Source organism: Anomalospiza imberbis, chromosome 3, assembly GCF_031753505.1.
Source record: "Anomalospiza imberbis isolate Cuckoo-Finch-1a 21T00152 chromosome 3, ASM3175350v1, whole genome shotgun sequence".
Taxonomy (NCBI): Eukaryota; Metazoa; Chordata; class Aves; order Passeriformes; family Viduidae; genus Anomalospiza; species Anomalospiza imberbis.
Window position 1 is genome coordinate 93042689 of NC_089683.1, and position 19999 is coordinate 93062687.

At 45.3% G+C, this 19999-nt stretch overlaps 1 protein-coding gene across 1 annotated transcript; it reads right to left on the bottom strand.

Annotated features, from left to right (window-relative positions):
* Nucleotides 1-10876: 10876 nt before the first annotated feature.
* Nucleotides 10877-19741, bottom strand: SERTAD4 (SERTA domain containing 4). The gene is made up of 4 exons (XM_068185787.1): nt 17818-19741; nt 17297-17483; nt 16767-16882; nt 10877-13818 (listed from the first exon to the last, which is right to left on the bottom strand). Exons 2-4 carry the CDS (start codon nt 17466-17468, stop codon nt 13060-13062), a joined length of 1047 nt encoding a protein of 348 aa, XP_068041888.1. The 5' UTR covers nt 17469-17483; nt 17818-19741; the 3' UTR covers nt 10877-13059.
* Between the last annotated feature and the right edge of the window lie 258 nt (nt 19742-19999).

A 19999-nucleotide genomic window follows, 5' to 3' on the forward strand; every position in this document is an offset into this window, starting at 1 on the left:
ATTGCACCCAAGATTCAACATCTACATTTGAAATGGTGGGGAAAATATGTAAGGGGAAAAAAGCATAAGGAAAAAACAGCCTCCGTTCACACCCTTACATTCAAATATCCAAAGCTCTTTACAACTGCTAGTTGCTGTCATGCTCGGAGAAAAGCACCCATCTCTGATTCACTATCTATATTTCTTGGCAGCATCTACTACAGTGGCACAAGACAGAAACAAAGAAGCTATGTTTCGTATCTGCCCATTGTAGAGACACAAAATTTGGATCTAGATCCAAATTTCTGCCTGCAAAATTATGGCTCCAAGCCCACTGGCTGGTGCAATTTTGGATAAAAACTCCTATATTTGTCCTCTTCTAGACAGTATAAAGTTTTCACTTGTTACATAGAGGCTTAACAAATGTTCTGAGCAAAGATTTCACAATGAATATGTGATGATTAACTGTAGGATCACAGAGATTAAAGATGAAAAAGAACTATTAGATCATTGCAGCCCTATGGCAGTTGCAGAATTGTTCACTGTAGTGCCTCTCTTCCAGCACCTTGTTCAGGCTAGTTGAGTGGCTCAAGTAAAGGCTCTCCCAGGTTTTTCTGGAGGCTGTTCCACACTTTAGCAGATCTTGCTGATATTTACTTAATTTCATCTTGCAGCCTTCTATAGCCAAGGGCCATCTTATATAGTCCCCTTTCCCATGTGTCTTTGTGTTGCTGTTTTCCACCCTTATGTCACTTCATAAATTCACATCTGTTTTTCTGTTTTCATTTCCCAAGATCAAGATCAGCAGAGACTAAATAGCACACTTCCATGTATGCTATGCCCTCTGCAACCTTTGTTAAACCAATCTAGTCTTTCTTTGAGAGATGACATGAATTTCTGCTGTTTGACTCAGCATGTCATTTCTCCAGAGGACCCACCAATTAATGAAATATAAAGATACAAGAAAGGTTTTCTTGAGATACTCATCTTTGACAGCTTAGTACAGCAGGAGATAGATGCAGACTCGACCTGAGGCTGCATGATGACTTCAGGTCAGTTCCAGCTCTGACTTGGATCCCTGAGTTTTTTTACTCTGCATCCCCCAGACCCAGGCCGGGAAAAATATGTTCGTCTCTTGAAGTCACGTTAATGGAAGATTTTTCTGCTGGATCGGGATCAAACACTACAAGGTAGGCATTGTCTAATACAGGGAAGGATGCAGCTGAACAAATGCCAGAGTGAGCAGTCCTAATGACCCTTGCGTTAAGGAGCCCAGAGACAAGACAGGACAAGGCCAGGGCTCCAGGAAACAGCCCAGCGCAGAATGTGTGCACACATGTGCATGTTCTCCAACAAGCTACACCCATTCTCCCTCCAGCACACCAAACAGAGCCTCCCACTGCCTGCGGGCAGGCGGCTTTGCAAAGGTTTCAGGTTCCCACTCAGAGCAAATGACAGTGTAGCAGCTACACATACAGCTTTAACTCCAAAAGCCATCACAGATGTAAGTGTCTGGTGTTGATCCCAGCACTTTTGAATTTTCTGAATTCCCTGCTTACTGAAGGGTGAAATTAGACTCAGGCTCACGACTTCCAGCTTGTGGAAAGCAGCTCAGAGCAGGTAGCGGAGGGTATGGTGCACAGATAATAAAAGACTATGGTTGTGGGTGCAGAGAAATATATTCCAGCAACACAGACTTTGTTGTAGTGAAGTTCAGACTGAGAATTTGCATATGGAAATTCTTTATGAAGGTACTCTCATTAACAACCTCAATTGCACTCTTAAGAGATTACAGCAGTTAGGGAGAGGTAAATGAGCTCTGTCAAAACAGGAACAGCTCTAAGTGATTCCCCCAAAGCAGGATCAGGGCATGCACCATGGCAGATTTCCTCCATATTTTGGCACTGGCTAAGCAAATTATGGAGGTGTTTCTCTTCTGCTTCAAAGCAGAAAGTCTGGCAGTAGTTCTTGTCCAACGATGTGGAATCTGAAAGAATTTGAGTCAAAGCAGTGTCTATGCAAAGCAAAATAAAAAAGTGTTAGGCTGTAGTTCAGACACCACAAATCCTCTCCATTTCCCAGGTTCCAAGGCATGGTACATGCCCCTTAACAGCCTCTGTGCACTAGGGAGAATTTAGGATGAGCAGAACCAGGGGCAGGAGGGCTGATGCATGGGGTCACCTGCAGCAGAGGGCTATGCCAAAGATGCATCTTCCTGTCAGAGCAGTCAGCTTTGGATGCTGTGTAGCTGCAGTTCTGGGTGCCTTCTCCAGACAGTCATACGAGAGCTATAAGGCAGCTGTTTCTTCCCCAGTCAGTCTCATTCAAACATAAGCAGATCTTTCAAGCAGAATCTTCATGTCTCAGGCAAGTCAAATCCCAGGATAAATGGACAGTCAGAGAAGACCACTTAGCCACACATGGGGCTGGGCACAGAGGTCCTTCATAATGTACAGGCTTGGCAATCATCAAGCAGTTCCAAATATTTGCCAAACCTTGGAGGTGCAAGAAGATGCATGCAAATATGCCTACCATAAAGTCCACATACAAAACTCTCTGGTTTTTCTAATCTCCTGTTTCTCAAGGAAGGTTTTTCATGCCTTACAGACCTCTGCAGTACTGGCCTGAAGGAAGTACAGTGGGTCTGGCAAGCATCAAGGGTTATAGCACTGCAGCCAACTGCTTTCACTGACCTCAAAAACTTTTCAATCCTGCTCAATTTCTGTTTCTTCAGTTAACCTCTGCGAGGAGGAGGAAATAACTACATGGGTGTGTGGTATGTGGCCCAGCAGATCTCCACTGACAAGCCTTGCCCAAAACGTCTGCCCCATGCCAGGTTACTGATATCACTGGAGGTGTACAGGCCCTCCTGTGCTCAGTCTGACATGCTCTATGCTTTGCTTAACTTGACCACACTTCTTATGAAAGAGCAAAGCTAGGATAAGAGAAGTCATAGAGCCTATTTGTCCATCTAAGTGCTGTGAGCTGTAGGAAATGGGCACTGTAGATGGATGTGGCTGATGAAGCTACATGGTTGTTATAGAAAGGAACAACAGAGTTTCTGAAGTGCTAGAAACAGGCTGAGAGGAAACAGTCCTGGTGGTGCCCCTACAAGACTCAGAGTAACTACCATTGCAGAGTCTAGGAAAGAGATTTTTCACATGTGGGACACACTGTATTTATCATGGACAAAGAAGATTGTCCCAGGGTCTGTGTCTGTACACTGTGAGGACAGGACTAAAGCCCTGTGGCTCCCACACCTGCCAGGAGCTTAGCTGAGATTCTTGTTTTTTCTACTTTTGCTTTTTAACATTTCATCAGTGCTTTTGTGTGGTGTTTTATGCTCTCAGGCTGCAAAGAAGCAGTCTCTGCTTAAAAAAAAAAAAAAAACAAAAAAAAAAAAAAAAAAAAAAAACCAAAAAAAAAAAACCAGAAACCCAAAACAACAATACCAAAAACACAGACCAAATAGTGCTGAATTATTTTCCCCTGAAATGGATGAATGCAAAGTATCACCCAATGACACTCCCTACCACTGAATCCATCAGCACCCTTTGTGTTTCCATGGACATATTTTCCTTATAAAATCCAGTTCTGTCTTCTTTGCTGCTATGTAAAGGCTCAAACAAATGTCAGAAAACTGACTGACAGACTGTACAGGCAAAGCCGAGAACCTGATTGTGTTCAGGGCTGTCAAGTGCACCAAGTAAACAAAAGAATTGATCTGTGTAATTTTTTCTCACCAGTCTCTTTCAACTACAACTCTTATTTTAGACATTGCTTGTGAAGGAAAGCACAACACAATGTCAGTGTGGTTTAAATGTAAAAAGTCTCATTAGCTTTGACAAGTTTGTTTCTCTGATAAAATTTTATTATCACAGTCACACTATAAAGCTTGAACAACATTTTGTCCTTAGTAACTGTTTGAAAGTTTTTGCTTCCTAAACTACCACAACCTTTTAAGAACCATCAAGTGCTATTGCAGTGCTCTTGTCTTGTCCTTAAAGCCTACCTCTGGCTCTTCCCTCAAGTTACCTCAGGTAGAGGCATAGCAGCCTCTCTATCTCATGCACAACCAGGACAGAACACTAGGATCTTCCAGTGTCTTCAGTTTGCATCTCCTTGCTTGATGAGTCATTCCAAATACATATATCTGGGTAGAGTACAGATAAAAGTATCTGGGTAGAGTACATTCAGGTTTTACAGAAATCACTACCACTACAGTAGGAGCTTTCAGCTCCCTGCTGCAATACAGGCTGCCTGCAGGGCTGACAGAGCTGCCCTCCTAGCATGGGATTTACTCTCCTGCCCTGCCAGGGATTCTCAATCCAAAGGAGCAAGAGAAAGAGTCGCATATGCGGGTTAGATTTTAAATCCCTCTTTCTGACAGCATGATGCAGCTGCATGCTGCAAGCCCGTCTGACAGATATTGGACCCAGGGGAGAATCAGCTCTGAAAAACCTTCCCTGGGAAATTTTTTCTCCTCTTACTCCATTCTCTGCATTGCTTCTAACTCCCAGGATGGGTAATTTTCCTCAGCAAAAGAAACAGTCAAAATGGGGGGAAAAGCCAGAGGAGAAAAATATGCTGCACTGAGTGGGCAGCTGGGCAGGCATGGTGCATGTAGGTTTATTTCCCAATGAGCCAGGGAAGGAACCATGGCTTTTGCAAACACCACAGCCCATAGTAGGCTCCATCCAGCCTCTGTCGTGGGGCAGTAACAGACACATGGGACAGATTTGCTGTGAGCAAGACAGGAGGAGAGGGCACAACACCTGGGGGCTCCCAGGGGAGGTACCAGGATAGGTAAAAGGAGCTTTCTGCAGGGTTTGCAACCTCTTGTGCAACTAAATCCGTATGGATCGCCAGCACTCCCACAGCACAGCTTTGCTGTTTGCCAACAATGAAAACAGAGCAAAACACAAAGTACTTGCACCCCCAGCCTTCTCCTTGGTAACCCTCCACCTCTGGGCTGGGAGGGGCAGAAAGCGGCTGCTGGGCTGCCTGGGTCACGGCCACCCGAGTCCATCAGCTCCTGTATGCCAGAAGAACTCGCCCTGCATCCCCCTCAGAGCCTTCCACCCCCACCAGCCGGGGAGAACAGCCCTCCCTGGCCACGCATTCCGAACAGCCACACGGACAGCCACTGGCACTCGCGGTACGGCTATGCCCAAAACACTGAGGGGCTCTACATTTGCACTTAGAGTATTCGAATTATTTTCACTTTAAAGCTTTGAGGTCCTTTTCCGTTTGTGTTTTTCCATTTCTACCCGGAATTCAGATTTATGTAGCATGTAACCGAACGTGTGAAGGTATGTGAAGGCTCCAAATGCACAATGCAATACTATAATATAGCTCTTTGTTATGCTAATTATTTCTTCCCAGCTGCTCCCGAAATGAGAGCCAGCCCGACCTATCAAAGGGGAACAAAACCTCCAGGCAAGCTTTCAGTTGCAAGGTCCCCTTACCTCTGTGCTCGAGGGGCTGCAACTATTCTGGCACCGGTAAACCAAGCCGAGAGGTAAAACAAAACAATTTAATATTGCAGCTGTGTTGTTGCTGGGAACATGAGCTAGGAAATAAAAAGTGATACCCTCTTGACAGTCAGGTTGCTATGATTTACATTTTTCTCTCAGGTACCATCCCCCTCCACATGCATCTTCTCAGCACTTCTGTGCAAAGGGGAAAAATGAGGCGGTGTGGGAAAGCATCCAGTCAAAGCTCAGAGGCTCTGCTGAGGTTCTGATTTTGGCACCCGCCAGGGTAGGGCTGTGTGATCATGAAGGATTTTTTTGTGCATGGGTGTCAGATTCATGACAGCCAGAAAATTCTGAGGTTGCATTCTATAAATTAAAATTATGTTCCCAAATAATAGCAATAAAAAAAAAAGGGTTTCCTCTATTCACAATTAAAATAATAAAATTATCAGGCTGGTTGCCTTTCCATTATTTATGATGATATCCAGTTAAAAGACAGTTTGTCATGTCCCTGTGCTTCAAGAGCCTAGAAATATGGATACTGGTAGCATATGGAAATATTCAAAGGGGGAAAAGGAGCTTTGGCAGCTGGAAGGGTACTACTGGGGTCCATCAGCAGCTTGAGAGGCTCAGAGGATCACTGGGAATGGAGGGCAAGCTTGGTAGCTGAATGCCTTATTTATAATGGTCACCAGTGAAATACTTCAAAAGCTGCCATTACACTGTCATCTTTAAGCCTCAGTATTAGCAAACAGGCGCTTCCAATGGGTGGATAAATTCATACAATGAAAATCCTTGTCTCAGCCTGCATACAGAGTAAGGAAAGTGATCTGACAGTAGCTTATGCCCTACTCGTATTTTAAGATTTTCTTCATGCCTGTGATGTCTATACAGGTAATTTTAAAGTTTCAGTATTGTAGCAATCTTTCAATGGAGATACAGGATTGCATTAACACTGTGTGCCTTACTTCTTTCAGAAAAGACAAAATGAGATTTGTCATCATGCCAGTTAGTCTGCTGGTAAGCCAGAAACCAATCTGTTACACAGAGGAAGGGGTCAAAGAAGGAATAATACATATTCAGCCTCCGCAGGTAAAACATAGGCTGCTCAAGATTTAACAATTAGTCAAATTTTATTTTTACGATAATGCTAATTACAATACTAACAGCAATTGGGAAACGCAGGTGGCTTTAGCAATACTTGTTGAGATTCACAGAAGATATGTTTGAAGAAAACAATGCTGAAAGTACATTTATACTTAGTATGTAGCAAAACTTAGATTTATGTTCACTGTCCGATGGTTTGTAAGAAAGATAAAGGACAACTGCATTTTGAGCTAAACCCACACTAGTGTACTCAAAGAAAGAAATGGCCCCATGGCAGCTGTATCACTAAGAGGATGAGGAGTCTGGTTAGCAGGACCTACTCATAGACCAAAGTACCGAGGATTTTGCCCTGAAAAAGCAATGGATGGAGCAGAAAAAAAAAAAGTACAAGGGCTTTTAGCATTTATGAAGGAATAGAGCACAGATTTTACACATACACTGAGGGTCAAAAACCATTTTGGAATTTGAGAATAAAACTGGATTTGAAAACAATCTGCTGCACAACTCCCACTGGCAGAAGTTATTCCTTACTAAAGAGGTAAATACAGGCTAGCAGTCCTACAAAATGTGGGGTGGAAGAGAGGGATTGTCTTTCAAAACTTATTCTGATTAAGAAAATGAGGAAAGCAGAATAGACAAAACCAACAATAACCAAACGTGTGGATGGTTAGCTTATAGGACCAGGCACAATTTCTCCAGAAATCAATAGCACAGCATCATCTCACGCCAGCTAAAGGTCTCATTACCCATCACCCAGCTGCAAAAATGTCTGAAATATCAGCCAGCAAACTCTAGAGACCACTGATACCAGTCATAGTTCATGAGGGAAAATACTGTATCAGAAATATAAGGCAGTGAGGGGATGGTAGAAGGATGTTGGGGGCTCCCTGTGAGCTTGCTGAGTGCAACTGTGGCAGCTACAGACCAGTATCATGGAGGAGAGAAGACCACCAGCTACTGACAGTCCATCATCCTCCTCTGCAAGGACCTGAGCCTCTAGTTGCTTCAGGAGGCAGACACAGACCACCAAACAGAAGGATAAGCCTAGTGGGGTATTCCACAGGGAAATCAGCACTGCAGGAGGTAGCTGTAAATGGACTGACGGTGAGTTACTTTTCAAATTCAGTATCTCTCTGCTTTGGGGTTTTTGTTGGTGTTTGGGGTTTTCTGCTCACACATACTTCTGAGTGTACACAGACCACCCATCTGTGGCTCCTCCTCACACAACCTGCATTCCTCAGCAAGGGGAACTTGAGCAATAAAAGAAGTTAAAACATTTGCCTACCTGGCCTTTCAGCTGGAGCTGATGAAAAAAGCTTTGCATACTCTGCACCATTTCTGCAAAGCCAAGGAACTGAAACTCCACTTTCCCTAAGGTGTACTCCCTTCCTGGCAGTGATTTAAAGATTATAGAGAGCAACAAAAGGCCAACTACAGCTCCAAAGTCAATTGCCTTCACATGATTACTGCCCTGGAGTTTTATCTAACCTTCCACACCTGACCCAAGGCTCCTTGGAAAGCCCCTGACCCGGCATAGTAAAGTTGGTCTGGTCTTAGAGCCACAGCTGCTTTGCTTCACACTGTTTAAAGTCCAGAGAGTGAAAGTCTCCCCCTAACACCCCTCAGCCCCTGGGCTGGTTCATGTTCAGCCCCCAGAGTGGACTGGCTGGCTGGGTACTCCTCATCTTAGCAGCCTTAAACAGAGCAGGATTAGCTGCTGCAAAGGCATTCGGCACACAGCCACGGCTGTGTTTACATTAGAGAAAATGGACCTCACAGAGACAGTTTGCAAACACCACAAGACGAACTTTTGTAAACTCCCTTGGTTTAGTCATCTTTCCCCATCTGTCAGAGAAGTTTAAGTGAGATTGAAAAAACACAGGAAATTACTGTGTATTCCAAGTAGTTGTGACTGAGCGGCTTGGCTGTTATATGGGATGTGGAAGATTCGCATCTCCTAACATTTCCAGCAGGATCCTTTGAAACACTTTCCTGGCTACGCTATTTTAACAGGCTCTGCACACCCTGCCAGGAAAAGCCTTTGGGGTGCTTCGTGCAGCTGTAGAAAAGCTCATACCAGTACTGAGGAGCCCAAATGGTGACCTCTAGAAAGTGAGGGCAGCCCCTGTCTTAGAGGTTGCAAAGCAAGGGATGGACAATGTAAAAGGTCAGGTCCCTAATGTGAGAGTTACATTCACTGAATACAACTCCAGATGAAATCCTTTACCTCACAGCAGTTTAAACCTTTCCCTTTCCCAAACCTGACTCGTTTGGTTTTGGGTTTCTTTTGTGACAAAACTTAAGAAACTTCTTTTGTCAAGGTTCCTGGCATGAGTAAGCAGCCATTGCACTTGCTACACCTCTCGCTACACCTTGAGCTCCAGAAGGCAATGAAAGGACACAGGTCAAATGCAGGCTAGAAATCACCTTCACCTCTTTGCTTCACCCATAACTCTCTAATCACCAGATCACTCTGTAGTGGCAATCTGAGCTACAGGCAGCTGGAAAAGTCATTTAGTTATTGGGGGTCACAACTGGCACAAGGCTCCAGAGGGACCACAGAGCAGCCACCTGGTTACTTTGTTTAAATATGGCTTTAGCTCATGCTGTGGCTCTGAACCAGCTCCCTGCTTCTCCGGCACAAATCCGAAGGGTGGTGGCACACACCGCAGCACCCTGGCAGTGTGTCATGGTCATCGTGATGGTAGGACACAAAAGGACAGATGGTATATGAGGGGTGTAAAAGGAGGATGGAGGGCATGCAGGAAGATGAAATATGAAAAAAGTCTCTGCCACAATTTTGCTTAGGGGCATAACACCTTGAGGACTGAAAGAAGCACTTCATTTCTGTGGCTCAGGCTGTGGCTGTTTTCCCTGCAGAAACAGATGCTCTGCTGGCACTGCACATCACTGCCAGCTGAGGCTGTCTGAGTACTGAGGATGCTTCAGTACCCACGTTAAGCTGTTTCAACAGATTAGCTAATACATTAAAAATAGGGAAATTTTACCAAAAGTACTGAGTATATATGAAGCACAATGATATTATGCGACGTGTTTTGAAAAAGAAACATGATTTTTTTAAACCCAAATGAACTGTGCATTTCCAAGTGAAATGTATTACCTGGATCCTGAAGGTAAAATGACACTTCTGTTCCTTGCAACAACAAAATTGATGTGACAACAGAAACATTTTTTTCTGTTGCTGTTTGGCATGTGCTGAAAGGCACAGTACTTTATAGTCATACACTCTAGGAGCAAAGTGTCTTACGATAGAGAGAAAAACAATCTTCCTAGAGAGAAGTGCTTCTGTCCAGTTCTTCCTGGCAGGTAGGCCAGGATCAAGTTCAGGAGCATTCATTTAGCAATTATGTGGGGCACATATGGACGAAAGGCATTCGTATTATCTTGTAAAATAACTATTTCTTGTAAAATTGTTGATAATAGCAAAATGTCCTTAGCACTGGAGTGTGCAGTGGGGAAAAGGCCTATCAGGCTTACAGTCTTCACATGCCATAAATGAAACTGAATCTAAGTCCATTCAGTCTAGCTCACGTTGGAGATCCTATCAAGGTCTATTACTTTTCTGAGAATGGGACAAAGGTGTTTCCACCTCCCTTTTCTAATGTGGAATACCTCTGTCTCTTGTGAGGACACAGGATAACTCAGTGGACTCCTGACTCCAATACATCTACTTTCAGTATTTGCTATTATTTTGTGAGGCAAGGTCCAGAGAAAGGCATAAAATGCCACTTATCTGTAGGCCAACTTTCATCAGATGGCATTTCCTCCCTTACAGACCCTGATGACAATAAGACTGTCCAGAGCTGTAAAAGATTAATTTCCAGATTAACCTGTTAATCTTTAGTCTCTAGAACTAAAGAAACCATTATAGAGTCCAGAGTAGACAAAGATCTGCTGATCCATCACTTCAGCTTGCGCAAATTCAACTGAGAAGCCTCTGCGACAGGTTATGTGTGCAGGCTTGTTCTGGAAGACCAAGGAGCCCTTTAGGGTCAAAAAGCTTTCAGGCCCCCCGAAAAGTGTTAGCTGATTTGTGGTTTGGGCAGCATTTGGCCAGGTGTTTTCCTTGGCTGTATGTGCAAGTCTACAGAGAATCTGTTGCTTCTCAGTGCACCTTCAGACTGTCCTAGATGCTCCTGAAACCCTGGTTGTGAGCTCCCTAACAGAACCAGCCTGAAGCGCACAGTCAACTGCTGTGCACTCTCTAGAGCAGGGAGCAGTTTGATTAAATGGTGTTTTCTTTGGTGAGGGAAGGGAACATGGGGGAAAGGACCCAGTAGCCATTGGAGATGTAAAATTAAAATGAATTTTGGTCATTTTAATAAATATATATCAAGGAAATTTCACTTTACTACAACAACACATTAGTATACAAGCATCTAATATTTAAGCTTAAAACATCAAGCATTTATCAAATATTGGAAAAGAGCAGACATTACTATACTATCAGGATATAACACAAGAAAAATCAGTTTTTTTAAAAAATTGGTCCTTGTGGACAAATGTCTAAATGATGATCCTACTCATACACTGTATGAATGAGATCTATATTTAATATTATTATTATTTATAAAAAAAGCTCCTGTCTTGGAGAAACCAGGTGGGACTTGTACTTTCTTTATTTGTCATTTTTCACAATGATAACCCTCACAAACTTATCAGTTTAAACTCACCTGACTTCATAAAGGTTATCATTGATTTATATCCCGCTGTGTTTGTGGTCACCTTGGCTGGGGGTATCTTTTTCCCGTGACCATTGGGCTTTCTGAAAAACACTACAGTTTGCAAATGTATTTTGCTACCCAAAATAACCAATGCCCAGGACTCCTCCAGCTGAACCGTTGAAACCCAAAGCAGGAGATCTCAGACCCAGAGACCTGTCTGACTCCAGTGCCAAGCCTGGGGCTGTGTCCCCTAGGGGACACTCATGTCTTGCACTGAGCTGGCTGATTCCCCAGCACAGAGGTGATTTTCATCCTCTGGGCAAGAAGCAAGCAGAGATATCACCTGAGTGCAAGATGCTGTGGGAACAGGCAACTATTTATGAGTCAGCTGTGGCCTGGATGTGGCTATTTTGCTGAGCACATCCTGCCAGTTGTTATGGGGACTGTGGGAACTAATTAATTTGGTGAATCTAAGACTCACTCTTGGTCCAGCACCAACTAATGTCTTCTGGGCATTTTACACTGAACACTTTCGCAATCAATCTACCTAGGGATGACTAAATGTTGTCCTCAGCCACTGAAATCTCCAAAATGTTCTTTTTTAAAATTAAACCCCTTACATTCATTCAGATAAAACTGTGTTTATCGCCACATTATTAATTAACATTGTGCTTTTTGCCTTGTCTTTTTTTTAATCAATGGCAAAATTCATAGAAAACTCCCGCATGCTTTTGCAATCTAAAATAGAGAAACTATGTGAAACAGAATAAAGTATAAAACATGCCACTGGGTCATGAACTTCATTATACGAAGAAGAAAAAAAAAGAGCCCCAGCAACAGACAGTTGCCATAGAAACACTCAAGCATCGAATGCTTGTTTACAAGAGACATCTCTCTATTGTTTCTTAAATCCCTTCCTAAGGATGGCAAATCAAAAAGCAATTGAGCATCAAAAAGGAAGAACAGAGATGTTTGAATAGGAAGTTGAACTCAGTACTTCAAAGGTTAAAGGTTTCTAATAATATTGATCCACCCTGTGGGTTTCTTTTTTAATCTCTGTTTAGGTTAAATCCCTGCTGTATCAGATTCATACTTAATTTTCACACTGGCAAAAATTAAGACAAAAAGTAAGGCACCAAAAAAAAACCTGCCCTGTGTAACAACAAACCTCATTAGTTATTACAGCTGAGGTGAAAACATGCAAGTACTTGAACTGCATGTTTGATTGTGATTAAGATTCCATAAACAGGTTATTTCTTTATGCTATGTCCTATTTTGTCAGTTGAACAAGATGCTGAATTACAGGAATTCAAGAGTATCACTACAAAATGTAAGGATGGTTTATTCCCAATCCATGAAGACAGTCCTTTGTCAGAATGAATACTGAGTTACAAGGAGCATATCATCCTTGCTGGTAGCATCAATTTGTTTACCAGACTTCTAATTCCTTGGTAAACATAATGGAGGTTCTTCTTAATTAATGGCAGACTTCTTGGGGGCGGGGATATGTAAAACGATATGTTTTCCCCATCTGGCTGATTGGCATTTTCAGCAACGAAAGCTCCACCATAGCTGCACAGACTACAGTGCTCAGCAGTAATGCAACTGTGTTCTTTCTGAAGTCTCCACATTTATAAATAGCTGCTGATATGGATGGCAGAGACACTTTACGCAATCTGATCTCCACTCTACACGTCACGTTTGTGGCATGATTGTACCATTCGTAGAAAACTATAAAAAATCCGTTTAAAATAAAAATTTGATAAAGAAGGAACATGCTGTGCATGCTTTAATAGAGCAAGAAAGATGCCTCATATTTTACTTCCTTTGTTGCAGCAGATTTTATTACTTGGTAAAGATTCCTTTTTCCTTAAGGATTTTTTCCAAGATTCACTTATGTTGCTCTTGTCATTACATCCAGTCTCAAAATAGTCATAAAATTTGCCTTTACATTCAAGAGCATGGGTGCCTCTTACAGGTTCACAGTTTAGGGCGATGCTTTCTCTCTCAGGTTCATTACCTCCATTCTTGTCATTAAATTTTGCCTTTTCCTGATTACTGGGAGACCTGCCATTAGTGATGAATATTTCATTAGCAGGTATCTGGTCATCATTTCTGTAAGAAGGTGCGCTGCCAACTTCATAATCCACCTGCTGGGAACAGCTCGGCAAAGAGATGGGAGGGGAGGAGGAGGAGGAGGAGGAGGAGGAGGAAGAAGAGGAATTACTTTCTGTACTAGCATTAACAGAGTAGGGTAGATTTAAATAGTGACTGCCACATTCTTGATAGAAGCAGCACATGTGGAGCTTCTCGTACTCCTCCTTTGCCATCCGAAGGCGTTTTCTGTATGGACAGTCCTGAGGCACAAACCACTCTTGTGGGGAGGTGCCATTGAAGGAGCAGGTGGAGAAGCACCAGTTGTTCTGCATGATGATCTCTCCGTGGATTCTCTTCATGAGATTGTTGATGAGGACGGATCTACGCAGGTAGACTTCAGGATCATCAATGAATTTCAGCTTTTCCAAAGACATGTAGAGAATATGGGCCCGCTCCTCAAACACGGAGATAGTCTGAAAATGCAAAAAACACATGATGTGGAACTGAAGGCAACCAGTTTTGTTCCAGACAAGGAGAAAGGAAATGAAGCAAAGTATTCCCTCTGTGTCACTACTGTTCTATTCTTTTTCTGAAGCATCTAAAACAGTTTTGGTTTTTTTTTCATTTTGCACATCCTTGTGGCCAGGGACCTGCTTTTTCTCGGCCACAGCATTCCCCCATGTTTAGGGGGTAAGCAGTTGATCTTAGAGGTAAGTCGCTGAGCATGATACCACAGAGGCAATTGTAGGGCAGAAATCCAAGGTGGGAGAGTGAAATCCAGATGCACACATCTGGCTCTTTAATGACATTTGGGATTAGAGCATAAAATTGTTGTGCAGTTTTGCTCCAGTGATGGCTAGGGGGGCCTTATGTTGCAAATGGACCCAATTCCATCATCCCCTGTGGGGCTTCTGCAAAGCCCTGAAGCCAAGCAAGGGTCCTTCCTTCAGCGCCAAGGTTTGCAAGAGGCAGCCAGCAGCCATCAGCTCACACAGCAAGTGCTGGAGCATTTCATCTGCTGCCAGTGGAAGAGGCCCTCCAGCAAGGAGGTCTCCATTTGCCAGGCTCTTACACTAAACTAACCTTGTGCACAGAAGTGCATGCAGGGAGGGAGGCAGGGAGAAACCTATCTCAAAGCATCCCAGCATCTGGAGAGCAGCTGTTGGCCTGCGTACTACACCCTGTGCTCTGCAGGACTGGTGGGAATGCAGATAGGCAGGGATAAGGTCAGGAAATGCAGAGAGGATAGGGATTTGCAGAAATCCTGGCTCTACGCCTACAGATTTGTTCTCCCTTCCATGGACCTTCCAGGACTCCCTTCTCAGCACTGGCAGCATGAGCAGGTTACTGCCCCTGGGAGGCCCCAGATTCTGCACTGTAATCGCTACCCTGGGAATCAAAATAAGAGAGGGGGCAATGCATGCTACTGTAAGCACTAGTAACTAATTTTCATTTTTAGTAAGAATTTGGTTTGCGTAGGAGGAGAGCAGCACAGCACAAAGAGAGACTGCTCTAAATCCCCCCATCTGCAGCTTGATCATTCTTCCCTTTCCCACATGGTTACAGCATTTTTGCAGAGTGGAAGTCGTAGCTATGAGGACTGAAAGAGCTTAAAGCACAGCTGCTTTTCACATCCATTCAGCTCTCCTTGGCCCTCTAGCTCTTTCCACAGCCTGGTCATGTCTGCGAGGCTTAGAAGCAGCACAGTGCCTCATAAAAACAAAAATTGGCCATAATTTCATATGAGTTCACAGCTGAAGCTCTTTGTTAGAGAGAGTAATTTTCTATAATAAATGACTCATTTTAAATTATATTAAGCCTATAGGTTCATTTGCGTCCTTTGTACCTGATGCAGCAACAGCCAGTGAAGACATAAAAGCCTGGAGCAAACCAGTAAGCATTGAACTGGGATTCTCCTGGAGATATGTACTGGAGGGACACCAGTAAGAACAAGTTGTTAAAGGCTTTCTTCTACATGTTTGCCAGCAGCCCTCTGGAGAGAGGCCCCAGGCCCTACCATCATCCCCTCTATGGGACAAGTAATCTTAGAACATATCTCTTTACTGGGTGGCAGAGGTATAAACATGTAAGAAATTCAAGGAAACCTGGTGGGCATCCTCCCTCTGCCAGAGCTCAGTGCTGCAAAGAAGAAAATGTATTTGGGCTCAACGAAGAAATTGGTGACCCAGAGTTTCTGACATGTTACACCTCTGCAAACAACAGCACAAAACAGTGGCTGGGTCTAGCTTACCAGTACCTCTACAGCTGCTTTTTATTGCTGTTAGAAAAGGCTAAATAACTATTCCTCTTCCCCCTTTGTAAGGAAATTAACCACTGGTACAAAAATCCAACAATCTTGTTAAAAAAAAACCTGGCTGAAAATTGGGAGAGTGATGTGACATGTGTGAGAGACTCACTAACCAGAGCACTTTTTTCAACACCCTTGGTGCTGTTTATTCACTGCTCTGGCAGCAAACCAGACATCTTCTGAAATTAACAACGGGACAATTTTTCACCTTTCTGGTCCAGGTACTTATTTACAGACAACTCTATTTGTAGCTGAAAATTCCTTCAGCTACTCTAAGGTATTTGGGAACTGAGCTCAGCATTAATGCTTGCTTCTCCTCCACAGAAATCCTTCCCTCATTGCCAAGAGAACAGAGGTAGCACTGGATTTCCTTGGGCCAGGTAGGATTCAACAAGGTAAGGATGGTGTCTCAAGGCATGAGCTATCCTTAAGCATTTCACCCCAGGCATTCAGTTCCACACAGAACTGAGCCCTTAATGAAGGGGAGCATAAAATCTCACAGAAAAGTCAGATTTCAATTTGTGTATTCACTGGCCTGGGAAACGTTTGTTCTAATCTCTCCCCTGGCAACTTTCACTAAAAAATATTCTTTCATTTACTAATCTGTTCTTTGGGAGTTATTAACTTTTTAATAAACATGATTAAATACTGAGGGAACTTGTACTTGCTTTCCAAGTCATTCTGGTTTTTCAGAGGATCTGTGACCAGTGTGGGCTATATGGAACCTCTTACTATTTTCCCCTCTGGAAAGGAAGTTTTATATGAGTGGGAAATCTTTTACTTATGTTCTTCCTTTCTGTTGTTTAAATGTTATTACAGATCTGTTTCTGTAAGCATGACATGAACTAGCTAAGAACAAAATAATCTGAAAAAAAAAAGTTATTCTCAGCATTTCCATTTGCAGTTATTATTATTGCAGAAACGCCTTTGCTTCTTTTGCAATTGATGACAATACAACAATAAATGTGAAGTGGCAACTGTTTGTTTCTGAGCAAACAGCTGGATCATTCTCCTAATTTCAGCAGAGTATTTCAGCCTTCTGGAAATGGGTCAGTCGAGTGTTACTAAGCATCTGAAATTCAGAGTAAAAATAATGACTATTAGAAAACATACTTTATGTGTACAGCTGCTGAGTGGCGGATGAAAATCCTCTTCTTCCACATATTTCCTTTTAAAGTATGTGATCTTGGATGTTGTTACAGGACTTGAAATTCCCCTGTAATGTGATCCTGTGGGTAATAAATCAGATATGACAAATGACATGCGGTTTGCCGGAGGTTCTCCAAACAAAATACTTTTCATTTCCCTTCGCGCTACAGGAGAACGTCGCCGCATATTTTCGCATCTATTGGCGGCGATCAGAAATAAACCCTCTCCTGACTAGCGCACGACCCGCGGGCCGGTGTGAGCGGCGGCGCGGGGAGCCGGGGCCGCCGCAGGGCGCTCGGCTGCCGGACAACTTTGCCCCTCCGCCGCTCCGCCGATGCCGAGCGCGACGGCGCCCGGCGGCCCCCGCGCACCTGCGGCCCCGCTCGCCCGCGGGAGACCCCCTCCCTCCGCCCGCCTCGCTCCGCGGACAGCCCCTGGCCCCCGCGGGGGCCGCCCGGTGCCCCCGCGACGGAGCGCTGCGGTGCGGTGCCTACCTGCGGCGGGGGGCCCGGGGGCCGGCGGGGTTGGGGCCGGGGCCGGCGGGGCTGCGGGGCTGGGGCGGCCGCAGCAGGGCGGCTCCCAGAGGGCGCGGTAGGCGGCGAGGTCGGCGGCTCCCTCGGCGGCGATGGGGCGGCCCAGCCGCTGCATGGGCAGCACCAGGGTCATCGCGGGCGCCGGCACCTGGAAGCGAAGCAGCGCGGTGAGCGCCCGCCGCCCTCACCTGCCCCCCGCCCCGCCGCGTTCCGCCCCCCGCGGCCCCCAGCAGCCAGACCTCTGCGCACACGTATATTAAAAACATACGCATATCGATCTCACATAGACACACGTTTGGGGTTTTTTCCCTCCCTCCTTATGGAAAGAGAGCGGAGCCCTCTCCCACAAAGGGCGCGGGGTCCATAGCACCGGGAGTTGGTGCGCGCTCCCCCCAGGCCGCCCCCGGCCCCGCTCCCGCCGCCCCCGGCCGCGCTCCCGCTCTCCCCGCCGCCCCTTCCCGGCCCCGGCGGCGCTCACACACCGGCACGGATCCGCTCACTGGCTTCCCATTTCCTCCCGGCGGCGGTGGCACGGCGCGCTCGGCACCGGCGGGGTGCGAGTCTGCCTGTCTGGGTGCGTGTGTCTGCGGTGCGTGTGTGTGTGTGTGAGAGAGAGAGAGAGAGAGCGCGCCCAGCAGTCCGGGATCGCGTTCCTTTCTTCTTTCTTCCCTCCCAAACGATACAGACAGCGGAGACTTAGGTAGTTGTTTCCACTAGCCCCGATCGGACTGAACTGGATCTGCCTCCAGTCAAAACACTGCGAGACTAAAGACAGAAAATTGGCTCCGGTTTCACGCCGTGAGTTGCGGTCCCACCGGAGCCAAGCACAACATCGGCGGAGCGGGCGGAATATTAAGCAGGAGCGGGGACTCCGGGGCCAGCGCTGGGCTGCGAGCTGCCTCCTGCCGCGCCAGCGGGCGGGAGGGGAGGGGAGCAGGGGGGGAAGGCGGCAAACTTTCTGCGAGGAGCGAGGGATGAGTTCATAGTCACCTACTTCTTGGCAGAGGAGCGCGGAACAATGCGCCCAGACACGGCCCGGCCCCTCCCTCTCCTTCCTCCTCCTCTCTCTAAGAAAGCGGGATGTAGTTTCCCCTCGGCGCAGCCCTCCCGGAGGAAGGCGACGGCCCGAGCAGGCGGCGGGAAGGAGGGGCTGCAGGTGGGCAGGTGGAATTTCAGCAATTGTTTGTGTTAGCAGCTGAGCGCTCTCGAACAAGAGGAAAAAATAAACCGCAGCAGAAGAGGGAGGAAAAATAAATCGTTCACATCTGCCAGTTGTTTTCTTAAATCCTAGCACAAGGCTGCTACTTTATTAAGAAACGGCTTCCAGCGTGCGCTGTTTACATCTTGGATGCCTGCGTGCATGGATCTGCCTTGCCTCCTCACCGGGGCACAAACGGGAGCTGAAGGCACAGGCAGCTGAGGTCCCCAAGCAGTTTGCCTTAGTAAAGGCCACCAGTCTCACTGCAGCCAGACTGACAGGTGCCTAAACCCCTTCGTCAGAGCCAATTTCCTGCTAATGCACTGCATATAGCCCTCAGTCATTTTTCTTGCCATCTTGTTTTTCTTGGACCAAGGAACAGCATAGGGAATGGCAAGCCACTGGACTGGCCCATTGAAAGTTACCCCTGACATGGACAATATATATTATTTATCCCCCACACCTTTTCTTACCAGCTGAGAACCAACACATGGAAGGAGTGGTCAAAACAAGTGAGTCAGTCTGCTGATGTAACAGCAGGGCCAAGAAGTGACCCAAGAACCAGCTAAAAAGTCCTAGATTTTGTATCTGAAAAGATTATACCATCATTAGAAAGCAGCAATGGACTCTTCTCATTAATCCAGATGGAGGAATCATTCACAGGGGCACATCAATCTTCTCACACTGGCAAGACATCAACACTCAGTGTTTGTCCTGAGAGAATAAAGGTTGGAAGAAACTCACTGCTGCTTCTGGAAGTCAAGATTCCTTTGCTCGTAATGAATACAGCATCTCTTTGTGAATTTACTTTTTTTTAATGAGAATCAGAGATTTCAAGTCTGCATGTTTTTCTTACCATATTTCCTCACAAATAGGTCTTTCGAAGCTCAAGCAGAAACATGCAGGAAGGAAGGAAAGAAGTGCTGGGATGCCTTCTGCACAGTGCTGCTAATTTATCTTGAAAAACTGAGTTCTCTGGACAGCCACGAAAGTAAATGAACTGTTTCTGCTATTTACAACATGCAAAATTAATAGAGGCAGGCCAGTTCACTTCCGTAAACAGCTACTGTCCATGCACATTCTCCATGTTTCCAAACTGTATAAAAACAAGGCATAAATAATATCGCTTCCCTGGGACAAAAAAACCTAATCACCAGAAAACCCAAGCCCCAAACAAAGCTTGTAGGTCTCAGCATGTGTTGCAAAGATTTTAGAGGTGGCTCTCAGCTACAAAATAAGTCCTGTTCTGTGGCAGAGAAATTGCTTCAGCATACAGATGCTGAGAACCAGGCTTTTAAATGGCCTCGTGGCTCTGGGTGTGCTATTTGTTCCCCTTGGATGTTCAGAAGCAGTGATTTCCAGCTGCTGCAAATGAGTGGGAAGAGAGCTGCAAGCACCCAGCACATGGGAAAAGTCAGCCTCCTTGAAGGCAGAGTTGGACACAGCAGAAATGTGAGCCAGTGTTT